This window comes from Dipteris shenzhenensis, chromosome 10 (assembly GCF_047967505.1).
Source record: "Dipteris shenzhenensis isolate YYH24624 ecotype China chromosome 10, Dip_SZ_1.0, whole genome shotgun sequence".
Lineage (NCBI taxonomy): Eukaryota > Viridiplantae > Streptophyta > Polypodiopsida > Gleicheniales > Dipteridaceae > Dipteris > Dipteris shenzhenensis.
Genome location: NC_141605.1, coordinates 11673781 through 11690795, shown reverse-complemented (window position 1 = coordinate 11690795; position 17015 = coordinate 11673781). Strand labels below are relative to the sequence as shown.

General features: G+C 40.5%; 1 protein-coding gene across 2 annotated transcripts in view; it reads right to left on the bottom strand.

Moving 5' to 3' along the window:
* Positions 1-17015, bottom strand: part of LOC147897400 (tRNA ligase 1-like) — a 301136-nt gene that overhangs the window by 100798 nt on the left and 183323 nt on the right. For both annotated transcript variants that reach the window (XM_087379969.1, XM_087379970.1), the window contains exons 10-14: positions 12629-12693; positions 12379-12522; positions 11654-11805; positions 9121-9152; positions 2969-3153 (exon numbers count right to left, since the gene is read on the bottom strand). In XM_087379969.1, the coding sequence (XP_087236095.1) occupies positions 2969-3153; positions 9121-9152; positions 11654-11805; positions 12379-12522; positions 12629-12693 (578 nt within the window). The remainder of the gene's footprint in view (positions 1-2968; positions 3154-9120; positions 9153-11653; positions 11806-12378; positions 12523-12628; positions 12694-17015) is intronic.

The window sequence follows — 17015 nt, the reverse complement described above, 5'->3', positions numbered from 1 at the left end:
TTCTATTAATAGAGCATACACTTCCACAAGTGTGGGGGTACTTTCCGTGTGGACCTTCCTCCTCTCCACTACTCCAGGAGATCTTCACACAGGGGAGGTGTTTCCGCCACCAAGTCAAGTAAGGTTTCCCTATCTACTTCCTCTCGTTAATGAGCATTGTTAGCTAGAATATTCGAGGCCTTGGCAGTGTGTTTCTCATTGCCGCCCGAGGCAGTTGATTCATAATCAGTTTTATCTCTCTTGTTGACATTCTCTTTATTCAAAAACACAAGCTGGATGTTAAAGACAAGGCAAAGTCAAGTAAATTGCTTTCTCTTCACACTTTTTGGTCTCTTTCTTGGGCACTAGGGAAGGAGCTTGCATTTCAGTTTCAGATTCTTTTCTTCCCCTTGTGGTTGGACATGGTTTGATCACACCGTCTAGAGCACATTGGATTTTACTTCTTATTGGTGGAAATTTTACTCCTTATTGGTGGAAATAAGGTTGGCCTTCTCAACCTCCACCCCCCAACAATAGAGGGAAACGTGTCCTTTTCTGGATGGAACTTCTTTCTTGGTTCCCAGTTCGTATAGAGGCCCTTGGCCATTGGAGTTTTACTATCCAAGATGTTTTTTTGGGCATTTTAATGGTCAGATTCGTTGGTGTCCCTATCTACCGTTTGATTCATGGCTGGCAGCAGCTTTGTCTCATCCAATTTAGTCACATCGTCCTCTCCATCTTGGCTACATCCTCCGTTTGTAAAGCATCCATTGGAGCCCTCCCCCTTTGGCTCACCTTCAACCTCGCAAGGCATATTTTCTGCATCGTTTGGGTATTTCTACTATGGCAGATGTGGTAGATGATTGGGGCTGCACACTTCCTTTCCCTTAGACCAGGACACAATATTGTTTGGGCTTGCATCACGTGCTTATTTAGCGCATCATCATCTCTGTGCTGCAATCTTTTCAGCCTGTACCCCACTTTTTTTCTACTCATCTTTTGGGTTACTCCCCATTTTCTTGTAGAGCTTCCAGCCAAAAATGCTTATCCTCTATTACTTCTGCAGCCATGGATTCAAGAGTATGGTCATTATTTCTGGTGTCTAGACAAGTCTCTTGAGACTTGCCTCAAACGCATATAGAATAGCGAGCTTCCTCTCAAGCATCAGGTGGTCTTATGTCATTGTTTAGTGGGTGCATTACCAGTGGATAGTGGTTGGTTGCCCTCCATGTGTGCATCTGAGGGAGACTATGCTGCATCTTCTCTGGACTTGTCCTCCTGCTCATGATTTCTTCCAAGATTGGCAACATTTCTTCATGCATGTCTTCATACGATTTCCTTTGGCAGTTGTTTGATAGATATGCCTCCACACCACATTATGATCAGTTCTTCTACAGCTGTTGTTATTGGGCTCTGTGGTCATTATATCACGGCTGTAACATTTGGCTGAATGTCCATTCCTTGGTTTGATTCTCCCTTGCATCAATCTCTACGAGACACCCGCTTCCTTTGAGATCTTCCTCTGGCCCTTTCCTCCAGCCCAGCTGGAAGTGTTTTATAATTGTTTCTAGTTCTCCTGTAGAAGTTGTTCCCTAGTGGGGAAGTGATGAATATACATTACTTTTATAATGAAATAGTCATCCCCGCATTAAGAAAAGAGTGTGTACGTGCGCATGTATATGTATATGTTTGAAATCTACTGGTGAGGTAAGCCTCAAGAGAAGCTTTCTTGTTCCATGAATAGGAGTAGCTTTAGACTACTTGATCTAGATGTAATGGTTTTTGGTGAGAGATGTTTTCCTTAGAGACATAAAAGACAAGGTGTGGTGGGTCTATTTTGATCCCTTAGAGAATGCATTGGGTGGGGAACATTAAATGAAGTCTAACAAAACAATAGGAAATACAGATGAAAATTATACAATAGTTAGCAATGGTCAGCACTATCTAAAGCAGCATATACGAGGAAGAAAGTAATGCTGCTTCATGATGTATATTATGTAAGCTGAACCAAACAGCACATCTTGACACCAGGGAAACTTATTCCTAGTCTGTGGAGAAGTTTGGACTTCAGTGATCATGTATCTGAATCGGTTTTGTGGGGTAAGGATGATCTCTGGCCAAAAGTGGGAGCAATCTCCATATCCTCTGAATGATCTCCATCAACGACATATCTAAAAGTACTTTGAAAAGGAAACAAGATGTGTGAGTCAGAGTGTGAAAGATTTCATTCAAGAATTGAAAGAAATTAACAATCAACCATTACTCAGTCAGCGACTTGGCCACATACAGAACCTGCTCTTTATAAGTAGAAACCCATAAAGCACCATACAACTGTCTGTAGTTGACATTGAAAGGCTGCAGCAAATAGTTGACAAATGGAACACTCGACGGTCCTATGTGGAGGGCAACCTAAAACATAATGCTTTGTGATCTCGATTGTGCAGAAGAAGCACTAACATAGTGGAAATATGCATGTCATCTATGAACGCGTATCCATTCATTTCAGGCAAGCTCAAAAGAAATCGATTGAAGGGGTGGTCCATATGGACGGATGACATTCACGAGTGCTCCACCAACAAAAAATGGCAGAGCACGTGCTTTTGAGGAAGGAAAAAATAAAGAATAGACGGCATACATTAAGGAGGCTAAGGGAAAATATGGGAAAAAGAGAGAGAAGGAGAATGACACAAAGGGACTATGGCAGCATGGTGATGACCAGCCCCAAAGAGTTTTGGGAAGTGCCCACATCTGCCTGGCCAAATCTGCCTAAATAAAGGGGAACTAGGTTGATTACATATCTGGAAAAGAGCCACCTTTTGCAATTAAAAAGAAGAATCTCTTTTAGCTCCAATTATGGCCAAAAAAACAAAACCCCAAAAAGAAAAGAAGATCACTTCTGAGCTGTAGGTACTATTTTGTACGGTTAAAATCAATACGAAAGAAGAGTTGTCCCATCAACAATCTGAAAATTTGAGGGATAAACAGTAACCTTGTAAGTTAGAAATTTCAACTTCACCATCAAATTCTCTGCCTCATCAGCTAGTCCATCATCTTCTATATTGCTCACATGCAGCGTTTTCTCAAAATTTTCTGACAAAGAGGCCATGGATGGAGTGGAAGACTTTGACAAGGTGCTGCTCTGACCATCAAACAACGAAACATCCACAAAAAAGCCTGCAAACAGATGAAGGTTTAGCATGTGAAACCACATGCTCATTCTACAACAAGAATTCTGAGCGGATAATCATACAAATGAAAAACGTTCAGCTGCCTTTGAAAAAAACACATGCCACTAGTTTCAGACCATACTCGCAAGCTGAGCAAATGCAGTCAGACATCATTTCCTGCAGGCTTGAAAACTTATTTTTATGTTGCTGTTCTATTGCTATGAGGGCCTATAGCAAGAAGGATGAACAAAACCTTCGTAACCTGTTAGCCACTAAAGCAAAGGTATTGAGGCTTTTACAAGAGCTGCCTATGACTAGTAATCCAAAAGCACCAGCCTCCTCGTAAGCACGGCATAGTGCGTGACCATGAAAGGTGAAGCGAAAACCCATCTAAGGCTCTTTCTTTTTTCATGAAATAACTTCTATTAGGTGTGAAAGAAATGACCAAATGCAAAACACTATGCATCATGTAAAGCCTGAGAAACAAGTGGTACAGTAGCACTCAAAATATCTAAGCATATACAAATCCTGAAAGGCTTCCTTTGCTGAATGTTTTTATTAAGATTGCAAGAGTTCATCCCTGGATGGAGGGTCATATCAGGTTTTGCCCATTTTGTCTGTATTCTTTCCACCAAAATCACAGCCCAGTTGCATTCCTATCACAAGTCCCTTACCCCATGGACCAGCTTCTAGGCACAGAGCTGAGGCATGCTCCATTCAGAATCTTGTCTGATGCAATTGTTACAGATTTTACACCGATTTTCACCTATTTTGGGCAGGGAACTATCTTCCCTACACTGTGAAGATTGAGTTATGCACATGGTGTTCCCGATTTTGCATCCATGCCCTTATCTTAGAATTCCTTTGTATAGAATGCCACATCTTGGCTGGATGGACAACTTGGTAGTATTATCTCTATTCCTGAAACAAAGTACCTAAAATGATTATATTTTTGGATAAATGCAAGGATATCTTCCCTCATTTCTCTCAATTGCCAAATCTTCAGGTAGAAGGCTGCTCACATATGCTTGTCAACCTGGAGAAGGCTGCCTTTTCTTTTTGTACAATCTCATGGTGCAAAGTGTCTTGCTTTTTGTTGCAATTAAGAATTGTACCGAATTCCTTGCTTCAATAATTGATCGCATGTAGGCTTGGAGACATTTCATATGTTTATTAGTGAAAGTTATTAACACTTGAAGTCACCTCCCAAATTCCAGATTCTACTTGAGAAGGGACTCAGGGAAAGGGGTGGCAAAATTGAAGGTTAGTGAATGTGATAACTGTACTATGTCGCCAGATCTTCCAGGCTGAACGATGATATAGTCGGAGAATCCAATATCTTCATAGGGAAACAAGAGAGACGTTCCTCCAAGTAGTCACCATGTTAAAGTTAGATTACATTAGCATAACTTTTCAAATGGAATGCTGACTAATTTTTAAAAAAACCACACAAACAGTACATTAAGAGGTAGGATTAAAAAAAGTGAAACCCTAAATCAGCAAGATCCTGATAAACCCAAGGGGGGGGCGCAATCTCATCTCGTACTAAACACCACTAAGACACAAAACAGACCAAAATCCCACACTCTAAGAAACCTCCCAATATGGCCTGTGAGTCAGTAAAGCACCTATCTTAGTGACTGCAAAGATCCCCATCTTCTTATCAGTTACCAGCGATGTCTTTATTGCAGCACACACACCTCAAGCAGCGATGTCTTTATTACCTCCAAAGAATGCTCCTTAAGCAGCTCTCTAATGAACCCATCTACCTCAGAATTGTTGTATGGAGAAGGGCACTAAAGCAGTGAGGAAGATTCAGGCCATAACAATCATACTTCTAAATGTCCGTATGTATCATGTGTTCGATGTATGGAAGCATTTCATATGTCAAACACAAACCCCCACACATTCCTCCCCCTAAGGTGTCCAAACCCAAGGTGTTCAATGTATGGAAGGCTTTCATATCGCAAACCCAAACCCCCACAATTTCCTCCCCCTAAGGTGTACAAAAATATTATAGAACACGGTAAAAACTAGATATATAAAACATGCACCATACTAAATTAAAACTGGAATACTTGATTATGTGAATTTTCAGGACATTTAGACCATCATTTGGATCCTAATTTCTGAAGAGTTAAAAGCAAGCGTCCTCACTAAGACATTGCTCATGCTTCAAAGTTCAAGTCATGACACATGCAAATCAACCTATTGTGCCTTTTTCAAAAACATCATGGGCCCTAGAACAAGGAAACACCACCCAGCCAATCTCTACAGCTCTCTCTCATTTGCATGTTATGTTTTTTGCTTATAAAAGCTATAAAGCCCCAAACTCCCTAGATGGATTTAGATGCCACATGTCTCATTATGAAAGCCTATCTTTGATGCACCTTCTTGGGATTCACACTAATTCACTTGCCCCTAGGCACATTTGCACGATTAGGTGCAACAAGTCTTTGGCCTTAGATCTATCTAGTCTGTGACATCACCCTCACCGACGACCTTGGCATTATATTCTTTTTGACAATATACATAAAGCGCAGCACAAAATACTATATAAATGTCAGTCCTCTAAAGGATAATGCTGACTGACCCTTACGAGGTCATGCTATCTCATCTTACGCATAGCATTGCTTCCCTCTTCAGGTCTCAGCATCCTCAATGATGATATCTTGGAATGCTCTCCGCATCTGGTTCACGGATTCCCAAGTTGCCTCAGATAGAAGTAAACCATGCTATCCAACACTGTGGGTATCTTCCGATTGCATACTTGCAAGTTGCACTATCCTTGGTCTGGGATTCTTGTTGGTTTGTGTCTCGCATTATCCTCTATCTCCTCTTAAAACAAGGCAATACCCTCGATTAGTGAGTAGATTGGGTTTAAAAATCGTTGTAAAACAAGAAACGGGAAAAAGTGGCTACACCTTACAACCCGGGTAATTCTAACATGTAGCTAACTTGCCCATTCTTTTTAGAATTAACCACGGCCCACAATATCGGGATGATAACCTAGCACGCTCTCCTATAGTCAAAGACTTGGAGTGCGGAAGAATTCTGAGAAAAACTCTCTCCTTAAACCATCTGGAAGATCTATTTTCATCCACACACATCCTAGCTCTATCTATAGCTTGGCAGATATTAGCTCTTGCAAGCGCTATCATCTAAATAACGTAGTTCACAACACTAGGCACTTTCTAGAGGTATTTCAATTGTAGTTGGATTGGCTGGTCTATAACCATACTTCAACTCAATTGGGCTGATTTCTTTTGAGAAATGTTTTCTGTCAATGTAGGCTATTTATAAAAATACTTTAGAGTATCTTGCTTCAAATCCATGTAAAACTCTGAACCATACAAATAATGCCTCAATGTTGTCAAAGCATGGAATAACATCGTATAATCAAGAGTTGGCCAATTATATTGAGAAGGAGAAAGCTTCTTGCTTTCAAAGGCTACTGGCCTTTCCATTCGAAGAAGAAACGCTCCTACCGCAATGCCACGTGCATTGGTTTCTAGGAAAAATGGTTTTTGGATATCAACAACAATTAACACTGGACATGAGGCCATTGCTCTCTTTATAGTGTTGGACTTTTCATGTTGATTATGTCCCCTCGCAAAAGGTACTTTATCTAAGGTAAGCTCAATCAAAGTCAACCACATCTCGGAATATACTTTGATACGCCTTCGATAAAGCTGGACAAATCCTAGGAATGATTGCAACGCGGCCACATTGTGAGAAATTGTCCACGCAACTACCTTCTTCGTATCCATTTCAACTCCATTAGGGGTAGCAATGAACCGCAGATACTCAAGTTTAACCATGCGCAGCATGGTTTTCTTTCTATTAACAAATAGACTAGCTTTCCTCAAAGTATTCAACACTTTCCTTAAAATGCTCACAATGTTAAGCAATACCTTTGCTGTAAATAAAATATCATCAATAAATTGTACTACAAACTTCCCGATATATTGGCGGAGCAAGTTATTCATAAGCATGACAAATATAGCTAGAGCTTTGGTAAGCCCAAACATCATTACCAAAAACTTGTAACGTCAAACCTGCTCTTGAAGTAATTTTATCACATCCTCGCTTCTAATCTGGATCTGATGATAGCCTACTCGTAAAATCTATCTTGCTGAAGATTATGGCACCATGTAATGCATCTAGCAAGTCATCATCGAGTTATCACATACATGTGCTTAATAGTGCTATTGTTCAATCTCCTATAATCTAGAAGAGACGAAAGGTAGCATCCTTTTTACTTTTAAATATCATTGGTGAAGCGAAAGGTGAGAAATTGTGCTGAATTTGCCTTGGCTTAAGGGCATTCTTTGAGTTGTCTTCACACCTCAGCTTCTTCCAGTTGTTTTTACACCTCAAGAAGCTTAACCTATAGGGAGGTATGTTTATAGGTAATGCCCCCAAGATAAGTTCAATCCTGTGTTGAACATTCCGCTCCAGAGGTAACCCATAAGGCAACTCATCATCACTAAAGTAATAAGAGAACTCCTCTATGATCTAATCAGCCAACTTGGCCATTTTTCATATTAGGTAGCATTTCAACACATCCTCAATCGACTCTACTGACATTGAGCAAAGAAATAACAACTCTTTCATAGTTTTTCAAACTTCCATTGCAGATACCAACTTTCCCTGAGATAGATACTTTTCACCTAAGGCTGGTTAATTCAAAGTCCATCTTCCCCACATAGTCCTCAATACGAAGCTCAAATTGGATAACCCTTTGGTCCAATGCTTCAATAAAACTTCCATCTGCCAGTCTGACTGTATACACATAGTCAGATGGACTGGTTCTTAGTTTCAGCCTCTTTAATAGCTTAGAGTTAATTACATTATGTGTTGATGCTGAGTCAAATAACATAATGACATCACAATTGGCTACTTGCCCTTTCATCTTAATTAGCTATGTACCATTAATGGCGATATACCCCGTTGCTCTGCGGGCTCAGATAAGATGTTATCAAGTGCACTATTTATTAACTTAGCAACAAATACAACCAATAGCATAGGTACTAACCTCTAAGAAGCTCTCACTAGATAGATCTACAACTTCTCATCTCTCTGGGACTCTCCTGCATTTCTACATCGCATTCTGACACTATCACTCGACCATTCGACCTTCTTTATTACATGGACAATCCTTCTCTCCAAATCATAGGCCTTCTCTCCTCGCCTTTTCTTTTTATACCTGGGTTAGAGAGGATTTCGACCAAGCTTGGGCTACCATTGGAGTTACTTTCCTTTTTACTCCAATAGTGGTACTTGGTTTTTTAGGGCCCCCGGTCGCCTACTTGGCTTGGCCACTAGGCTATGGGACACTAGAGTTTGTAACTTGCCTCTTTTGAACCTAGATCAGCTCTTGTTTGCATGGGTCACACATCTATAAGCCTCTTTGTTTGTGCATGCATGAGCAAACACACGATAAGTGTGCATGCACATGCATGCATGTATTTCAACAGGTATGTGCATGACAATGCATACATGGTATGTGCGAGTCCACCTGCATTTCTGAACATACGTGTGTGAATGCAAGTACGTATGTATGTGTTCATAGTTGAAACATGAATGTGTGTTTATGCCAAGAGACAAAATATCGAGGATGTTTTATTCTACTTCTGGAAAGGGAGGAAACTCAATAGCACAGTTATATTGAGCTGCACAAAATCACACATGTTTCTATTACAAACATCCATCACAGTCGTTGCTAAAAAATATTCCTCAAGATGCCAGACCATTGCTGAAATAGAAGCCATTAGGAACATATATATAGAGTACAAATAGCTCCAAATGGCAGCATGGCACAACATCACATTAGACTCCCCATTTGAACCAATAAGCTAAAGGCAAACAACATCATAATGAAAACACAACTTCCATCTAAATTAGGAATATTAAAATGAAAACCAACACACACAAAACATCCATAGTCAAATTGAATCGGTAAAAGCAATACCTCTATATAAAGGCCACAAACCCGGATTGCTTCTGCAAAATGCCCACAATAACCTATTCAGAATCTCTCTTCTCTCTCCCCCCCTCTCTCTATCTCTCTCGCATGCGTGTGCAAAAAAGGGGCTAATTAGTTTTTAGAGAAGGAGCCGCATGCTTATATGGAATGCCCTATGTAGTTGTTCGGCTAGCTTACATTATCAAGATAGTAAATCCAATTTTCTCAAGCAAAAGAGAAATGATACCAGTGGCATGTATCTAGAGATTAGATCACAAATGAGTAGCGAGGCACAAATGCCATTCATACATGGTACAAATACAAGTAAATCCAATGCAGTTTAGACCTCTTACACTCGGGCATAGACCCTTGTTGTTATCTGTATTGGGTTTCCTTTGAAATACAGTTCAACTTATTATCATGTATTTCTTTTTATTCATGTATTGATCCATGTATGTGTGTAAGCCTTTATGTGAGAGGTCTTATACATGGTGATCACTGGCTATGATTCAGAGGTTCCTGTCACATTACATTATCATTTTTGGAGAGATCTCTCTGACTTGATGAGAGGACAAATTGCCAAGGAAGTGGCCACCAAAGGATTCAAAGCCCTCGTGAAAGAGCCAAATCTACTAAAGATACTCGTCAACAAGCTAGCATAGTACTTTGAAAGTGATGATGCAAATGTTGTGCTCCCGATCACCTACCAAAATAAGTGTGCTACAACAATATTGGATGGAGGGGAAGAATTTAGCATTGTCACTAAATAGCTCTTGGCCAAATGGGGAAAGCCTAAGATGGAAAGCACCAATCTGGTTGTCAAACTAGCCAATGGAGTGATAGTCCAACCGCCAGGAGAGTTGAGGGACATTAAGACCTTTGGTGTCACTTACTACATCTGGTTTATCAAGTAATGGTTTTCCATGGATAGCCAGGGTGCTTCTTTAAAAAGAGGGCTTAGGAGATAAAAAGGGCACCAAAAGCACCAAATTTAAAAAGAAAGCCTAAAAAGCTTGGTTTTTTTTTTTTTTTAAAGTAGCTTTTAGAAAGCAGGCCCTGGCTTGTTACTAGGCCTAGTCTATAAAAGAAAGGCCCCACGCTTCTCAGATCCATTCAAGATTTCTACTAAGCTTCATGCCCTTCTCAGAGCCAATTGTACAAAGTATGTTTCTATTGCAATAAAGACCTTCGGGGTGGTCCAGCCCTTATTTCTAGGCCCTAGTGCAGTGTTCTACCTCTCTCCTTTCCTCCCAATCACTCTCTCTCTTCTTGGCGATTCATGTACCAGCTTCAACGGTGAATTATAAAACTGCTGATTGGAGCTTCCAGCTAGTATTACAATTCGTTTTCGAAGTGCTAGGACTCAGATTTGCTGCGAATTGAATTTTGAAGCTATGTCTTAGCCCGAGAACGGTTACAACAACTACCACTTTGGAAGCAAGGTCAAGCCTAGCTGAACTGCAAGAGACAAGTTTTCTTCTGATACTCTCCAACACGGGAACAGACTACTACGAAGGAGAGAGATCCAAACGACCTAGCAAATTTGACAAGGACACCCCTCTAAATCTAAGAGAAACCAAAATCTATGGTTTTAGATGTACAAAAGGACAGAAAAATAGAGATTGTCACGGCCACCATGTAAAATGAAAGTTGCAAAGCTTCCAAAAAAAGAACATCACATGGAGCAAAGACATGTAGCTCAACTCGACAATAGAGACAATTGTTGACTTTGTGACAATCAAGGTGAGCCCGCCAAAACATAGTGTAAAAAGGGTGTGGGGATGGGAACCAGCATCTAATCCCAGCCTTTGCTGGTCAGATTCCATGCAAACGATGCTAGTCTATGCTCAAGAACAGAAAAATATTCAGGAAGGTTTATGGATGACGATTTCAATCCATTTCAAATGGAATACAAACCAAAGACCGTGCATGAGGTATCCACAGCAAGGATGGCAATGTACAAAGATGGGAGAGTCTAAATTAAGGTCAACTATCAATCCACAATGCAGTTTACACGCCACAATAGCAGCTCTATCATTCGAGGGAATGCCTCTACCCCCTATACATGCGAAGATATCATTTGCTACATAGAGACTCATCAGCGTCCAAAGAGAGGACTGTCAATAGCCCATGGATACACAAGGGAGTGAGCATTCAAGAGACAATGATGTCAGCGGCTCAACTGGGGTCCTCAAGGCATTGAAACACCAAAGATACGACATATTTTCTTGAATAATTGGCACACCTCGATGGCCACTACAGTTCCTGATCTGCTTACAAAGAGAAAATAAGAGGGGATTAGTGGCGTGAAAAGGGGAAAGGAGGGAAGGAGATCACGTTTCAGTAAGACCAACAATAGAAATACAAAATGTAATGCATAAATCTTACCAAGCTCACCATGACCTATACTAGGGAATTGATTCACAATTTCTATTTTAACCTAAAAGGACATGCATGCCTAGGTACACATCGAAACTATAATTGGAGCTTAAATATCAATGTACAACTAACAGCAATTAGACATTGACAGAAATAATACCTCATCTCCTTTTGATATCTACGAAAAACATGGTCATTCAAAACATGTACAGTTAGCTTGAACTGCTTTTTCCTCTCTTTTGCATCAAACCCCTTGACATGACAAGGAAAACGAACTTTCATCCTTGATTGCCGTAAGAGTTGTACCATTTCCTGCATTCGTATCACCAATGAGTACAAATAAGAGCATCTAATACCATGCAAATGAATCCTGCCTAAATTCGAATGTCTACCAAAACTCCAGCAAAACGTCACAATCACAAAATCTTCTGTCTGAATTGGGCTTATCAAGACTCAGTCATGTGAACCTAAACTTGGAGTTAACTTCGTCATAAATTAAGAATCAAGGAAGGTACCTACAAAAACAATCAATTCAAAACTAAATATGCAAATAGAAAAAAGGGAAAACTGAGTGCTGGTGGAGCCATTTGGAATGGCATTATTATTTGCAAGGCATTCTCAAGCTACGGCCCCAATCCAAGCATTGCTCCCTTTTCTGTCAGGTTGGGCATACCTCCAATCTAGCGATGAATGCTTTATATCCTTCCTTGTGTTGAAGCAAATATATTCACTGTTTTTTGAATGAGCGTTTTTGATTGAGCACACATTCATTTCAAATATTCTACATCAAATACGAAATATTAAATTTGAAAATTTTGAAAAACACACGTAATTACACATATTTCATAATGACCACAAAAAGATGTACTAGGAGATGATGCCTGCCTGAAATTTAGTTGTCATAAGATCTGCAGGATCTGCCCTTAAAAAATTATTAAACAATGATGATGAGTCTGTTTTATCTGAATTCCAGTCTGACCAGTCTGAGCACATTTCGGGGCCAACATGCTGAAGCAGTGCCTTGATTTGCTGAAAAATATGCAAATTACGTCTTAGAGTTTGTAAAAAGAACATAAAACATTGTCATCGGTTCATAATGCAAAACATAACTCTCACCATGGATAATATGCAGTACCTGCTCTTTACTGGCCCTGTGTGCAGCACATATTTCACGTAAATTTGGCCTTAGCTCTGGTTGACCTGATAATAATTGAAGAATCACTTAAAGAAGACAGTATTGCAAAATCTGAGCCCACTACTATTATATAGTTTATCAAGTCCACATTCAGCCAAAGAGAGACAAGCATTCCAACTTTCGTATTTCAGATCCAACGGAAGGGTACTATCACAAAATCCCTAGAAAAGGCGATCTGTTAGCTCTAAACTTTGTGCATCACTTCCTCCTCCTAAATAATTTTCTAAAGATGAAGTCCAATCAACAGGACTAAGTCTTCCACGTACATATCCATCTAAGCTCACTCTCAGCAGAAGACTTAATTGAAACATTTCTACTCCCACTCTTCAACTCTTTTGTTAAAATATATAGAAAGAAAGGAAAATCAGAAAGTGATAGTTCCCATATTTGACTCAAGATTCTAGGAGAGAATGTACCTCTTGACTAATGGCCATTTCTCCAGAACAATAGGAATTTACACCAATAATTCTTACAAAGTTACTCCAGCAACCCCTCCTAGAATCTTTCTGATAGGGTCAGGTCAATAAAATGTCATGAATCCAGACAATGCATCCATCCCTATATTCTTATCCATAGAGTTGGGTCCATGAACTTATTAATACACCAGTTCTCTGAGGGCCAATATTTTACCAGTTTCCAATGCACCCTTTCCATAGTCCTTTTGTATAGAACTAGGTCCAAAAACATTTTCACGATTTCAAACTAAAGCCATCACTCCCTAAGACCTACAAATATGTACCTTCCCATTTTGTTATCACAGCAGTTTCATCAGTTCCAACTAAAGTAAGCAGTCCCTAATATCTACAATTATGCAAATGCTCTTAGTATTAGAATCAGACTGCCAATACAACACAAGTTCTCCAATGCATCCTCCATTAGTAAATAATATTAGTGGACAAGACATGGACTCTAGAATGCTCTCTTGCCTCTAGCTAGCATTACTGTAAAATCTATAGATACTCTCAGCTTCCAATAAAGCAATCGACCCATGGAAACTACATACTATGCCACTACACATTTTATTTTATTCTTCAATGAAAAGACTTCTATTAACTATGAAAGAAACCCCAGGAGCAAAGCTCATAGCAAAAATACATCATGCAAGGCATGAGAAACAAAACAACCTAAGTGGACAAATATCATGCTCATCAGAGAAAGAAAGAAAGAAAGAAAGAAATTTTATTAAAGGTCCACGGAAGGCCATACATGGCCTATGGGACACAAAATCATCCGAAAGGAAAATACATCATCAACGATGCGCCAACTAGGTGGCCTCATCGTAATACCGCTAAGATGCCAAAAATGGCTACAAAAATCCTAGATACAAAATGAAATGAAATAGAGTACCAAAATTGCCTAGATACAAAATGTAAAATATGGAATATGAGGAACATCGTCTTCCCTAAGGGGTCTGTGATCCAAAGAAATGATGGAAGTCATGGCCATCGACCATGCCTCCTGCCATGAGTGTGAAGATCTGGGCAAGTGTCAAATGGGCTGCTGGCGGTGCCAAGTCTCCATGGAGCAATCTCCTCCGAAAATCTGCCATCATCCTCCGTCGTCTAGAAATAAAGCGACGGGTACGGCCTCTGTGTAAGATCATCCTGCGGTGCTGCCGGATCATGTCATATGTACATCCTCGGGGTGGAACCATCGGTGCTCTCTGGCAAGATGGGCTATCTCTGTGCTCATGGTCCTGCGCCTCGTCCTGCTCCTCATGAATAACTAGAGAGGCACCAAGGTTGACGCTGAAAGTGCCACTTCAACCCTGCAAGTGGACTCCGAGAAGAACGGGGAGCCACTCTAGTGTGTACAGGTCCTGTTCAAATACTAGTCAATGTGTGTGAAGGGTGGATCGGGGAGCCATGTCAAAGCCTTTGTGCATCTGGATCTGCAAATATGCCATGCTGAAATGCTGACCAAAATCTCCCAAAAAAGTATCCACTGAGGCATGTGTAGGTCTGAAAGGAGAGCGGGGAACATCATCCACAGAGCATGACTCAACAAAATGTCGTCAAACTGAAAGAGCCCAAGAAGATTCATGCTTCTTATAAAAGACCTGAGGCCCCGAAACAAAGAGACAAGCCACCAAACCCCAAGTCACAAAGAAGGAAAAAGGAACAAAGGTGCTCAAAAGACTAGCAATCCCCTCCCAAACTGTCTGCAATTCCATAGACAATGTTGAATCCTAAGCAGAAATTCAATGAAGGCAAGTATAGGCTGCCCCAAATGTGGACCTCCACTAATTCACTATAATCCTCCATGAATATATAGCCAAAAGAAAAGAGTGATTTTTCTACTCCTGAGGGATATTCAAAGTCTCTTCCAAAAAGATTTCTACAGATCAACAGAAGTATGAAAATTCTCCCAATTAGGAGCTCTATTGGGATTCTAGCCTCTAAGGCCGAGCTGAAATTTCATGGCATTACTGATCGTGTAGCAAAACAGGGGGAGGCTCTTCTCTTAGTTCCCTGCATCAATCCACTGCCACTCCCTGGATCCCACTGCAAATACTTTATGAAGACATCTCCTTAGAGACAAATCCTCCATGGAGGACCTAAGGGAATGTGATCCGAGTTAGGATCTAGATACCATACTAAAGCCATGAAACACTACTCCACATGGCATAAACCTTGACACGGTTAAAATTAGCGTCCACAAGAGTATCCTCATCCTACTACACTTTTTTTTTTCACTGAAAGGACTTCTATTAAGTATGAAAGAACCCCCATGAGCAAAGCTCAAGGCTGAAATACATCATGCAAAGCGTGAGACCGAAACATCCTAAATGGGAAAAAATCAACCTCACGAAATAGAGTTATCAAAGTACCAAGGTTGAGGCTGAAAGTGCCACTCTCAACCCTGCAATGGACTCTGAGAAAAACGGGGAGCCAATCCACGCACGGAGGAAAATAATCCTCCTAGCAGAAGCCGCCTGCAAGACCTTTGCATGCTCACCCAAGTGGCCGTACAGTATCTGTCCAAATGCTAGCCAATGGGCATGAAGGGTCAATTGAGGAGCCACCCAAAGCCTCTGTGCATCAGAACCTCCAAATATGCCACATTGAAATGCTCGCCAAAATCTCTCACCAAGTATCCCACCATGGCATGTGTAGGTCTGTAAGGATATCCGGAAACATCATCCAGAGAGCATGACTCAACTAAGTGTCATTGAACTGAAAGAGCCCAAGAAAAATCGTGCCTCTCACAAAAGACCTAAGGCCTCGAAACAGAGATTCAAGCCTCTGAATCCCAGGTCACGAAGAGCGGAGAAGCAACAAAGATCTTTGCTTGTCTATAATCCCATAGACAAATGTAGAATTGACTGCTCAACTAAAGGCAATGAGGAGAAGTAGACCTCCATCAGTCCACTGCAATCCCTCCATGAATAGATAGCCAAAAGACAATAATTATTTTTCTATTCCTGAGGGATTTCCAGAGTCTCCTCCAAAAGGATTTCTTCAAGTAGAAAATCTGAAAATTCTCCCAATGAGAATCTCTAATGGTTTTCCAGTCTCTCACGCAAAGCTGAAATCTCCTCTCGCATTATTGACTCTGTACCCAAAGAAGGGGAGGCTACTCTCTCGTTGCCCTCCATCAATCCACTCCCTTTCCCGGGATCCCACTCCAAATACTTTATGGGACACCTTTAAAGAGCCAAGTCCTCCATGAACCCAAGGGAATGTGATCCAAGTTAGGGTCTAGATACCATCATGAAGCCAAGAAACATTGCTCCACATGACATAAAATCCTTAGAAGCTTTAAAAAAACATCCATAAGAATATCCTAGACAGCCTGTCCCTAGAATGAACATAAAAAACCATGGCATCCCTATAAGAACCTTATCCCGTAGTCCTATAACCTGAAGAGAGATACCTGACCGTTAAAAAAAAGAGGGGAAATAGAGAGTGAAAAAAAAGGTGAAGCAAAAAGCTCCGAAGACTATTAGTTTTTTTCCAAAAGATTCAATGCCCATTCACATAAAGTCTTCCTCTTCACAAAACTCTAGATGCAAGATACATTCAGAGAGATCCTCATCATCTACAAGAGTTATTTCTATCCATTCTTCTTCTATTACTCATAGAAGCAACGACCAGTAATTTTCATGAACCTCACTAAACAATACCTCAATTTGGAAACCATCAGAAAGAACTCCGAGTACCTCTGAGTCTAACTCCAAAGACAGAATCATATTCAACTTTAAAAAAAAGTACTTATGAAATACAAACTGAGACCAGGACAAGTAGGATCAGAGACATTGTGGGCTCCAAGTGATGAGCTTATGCTCCTGGCTCCAGAGCATGTATCCTCGTACAAGACAAACCTC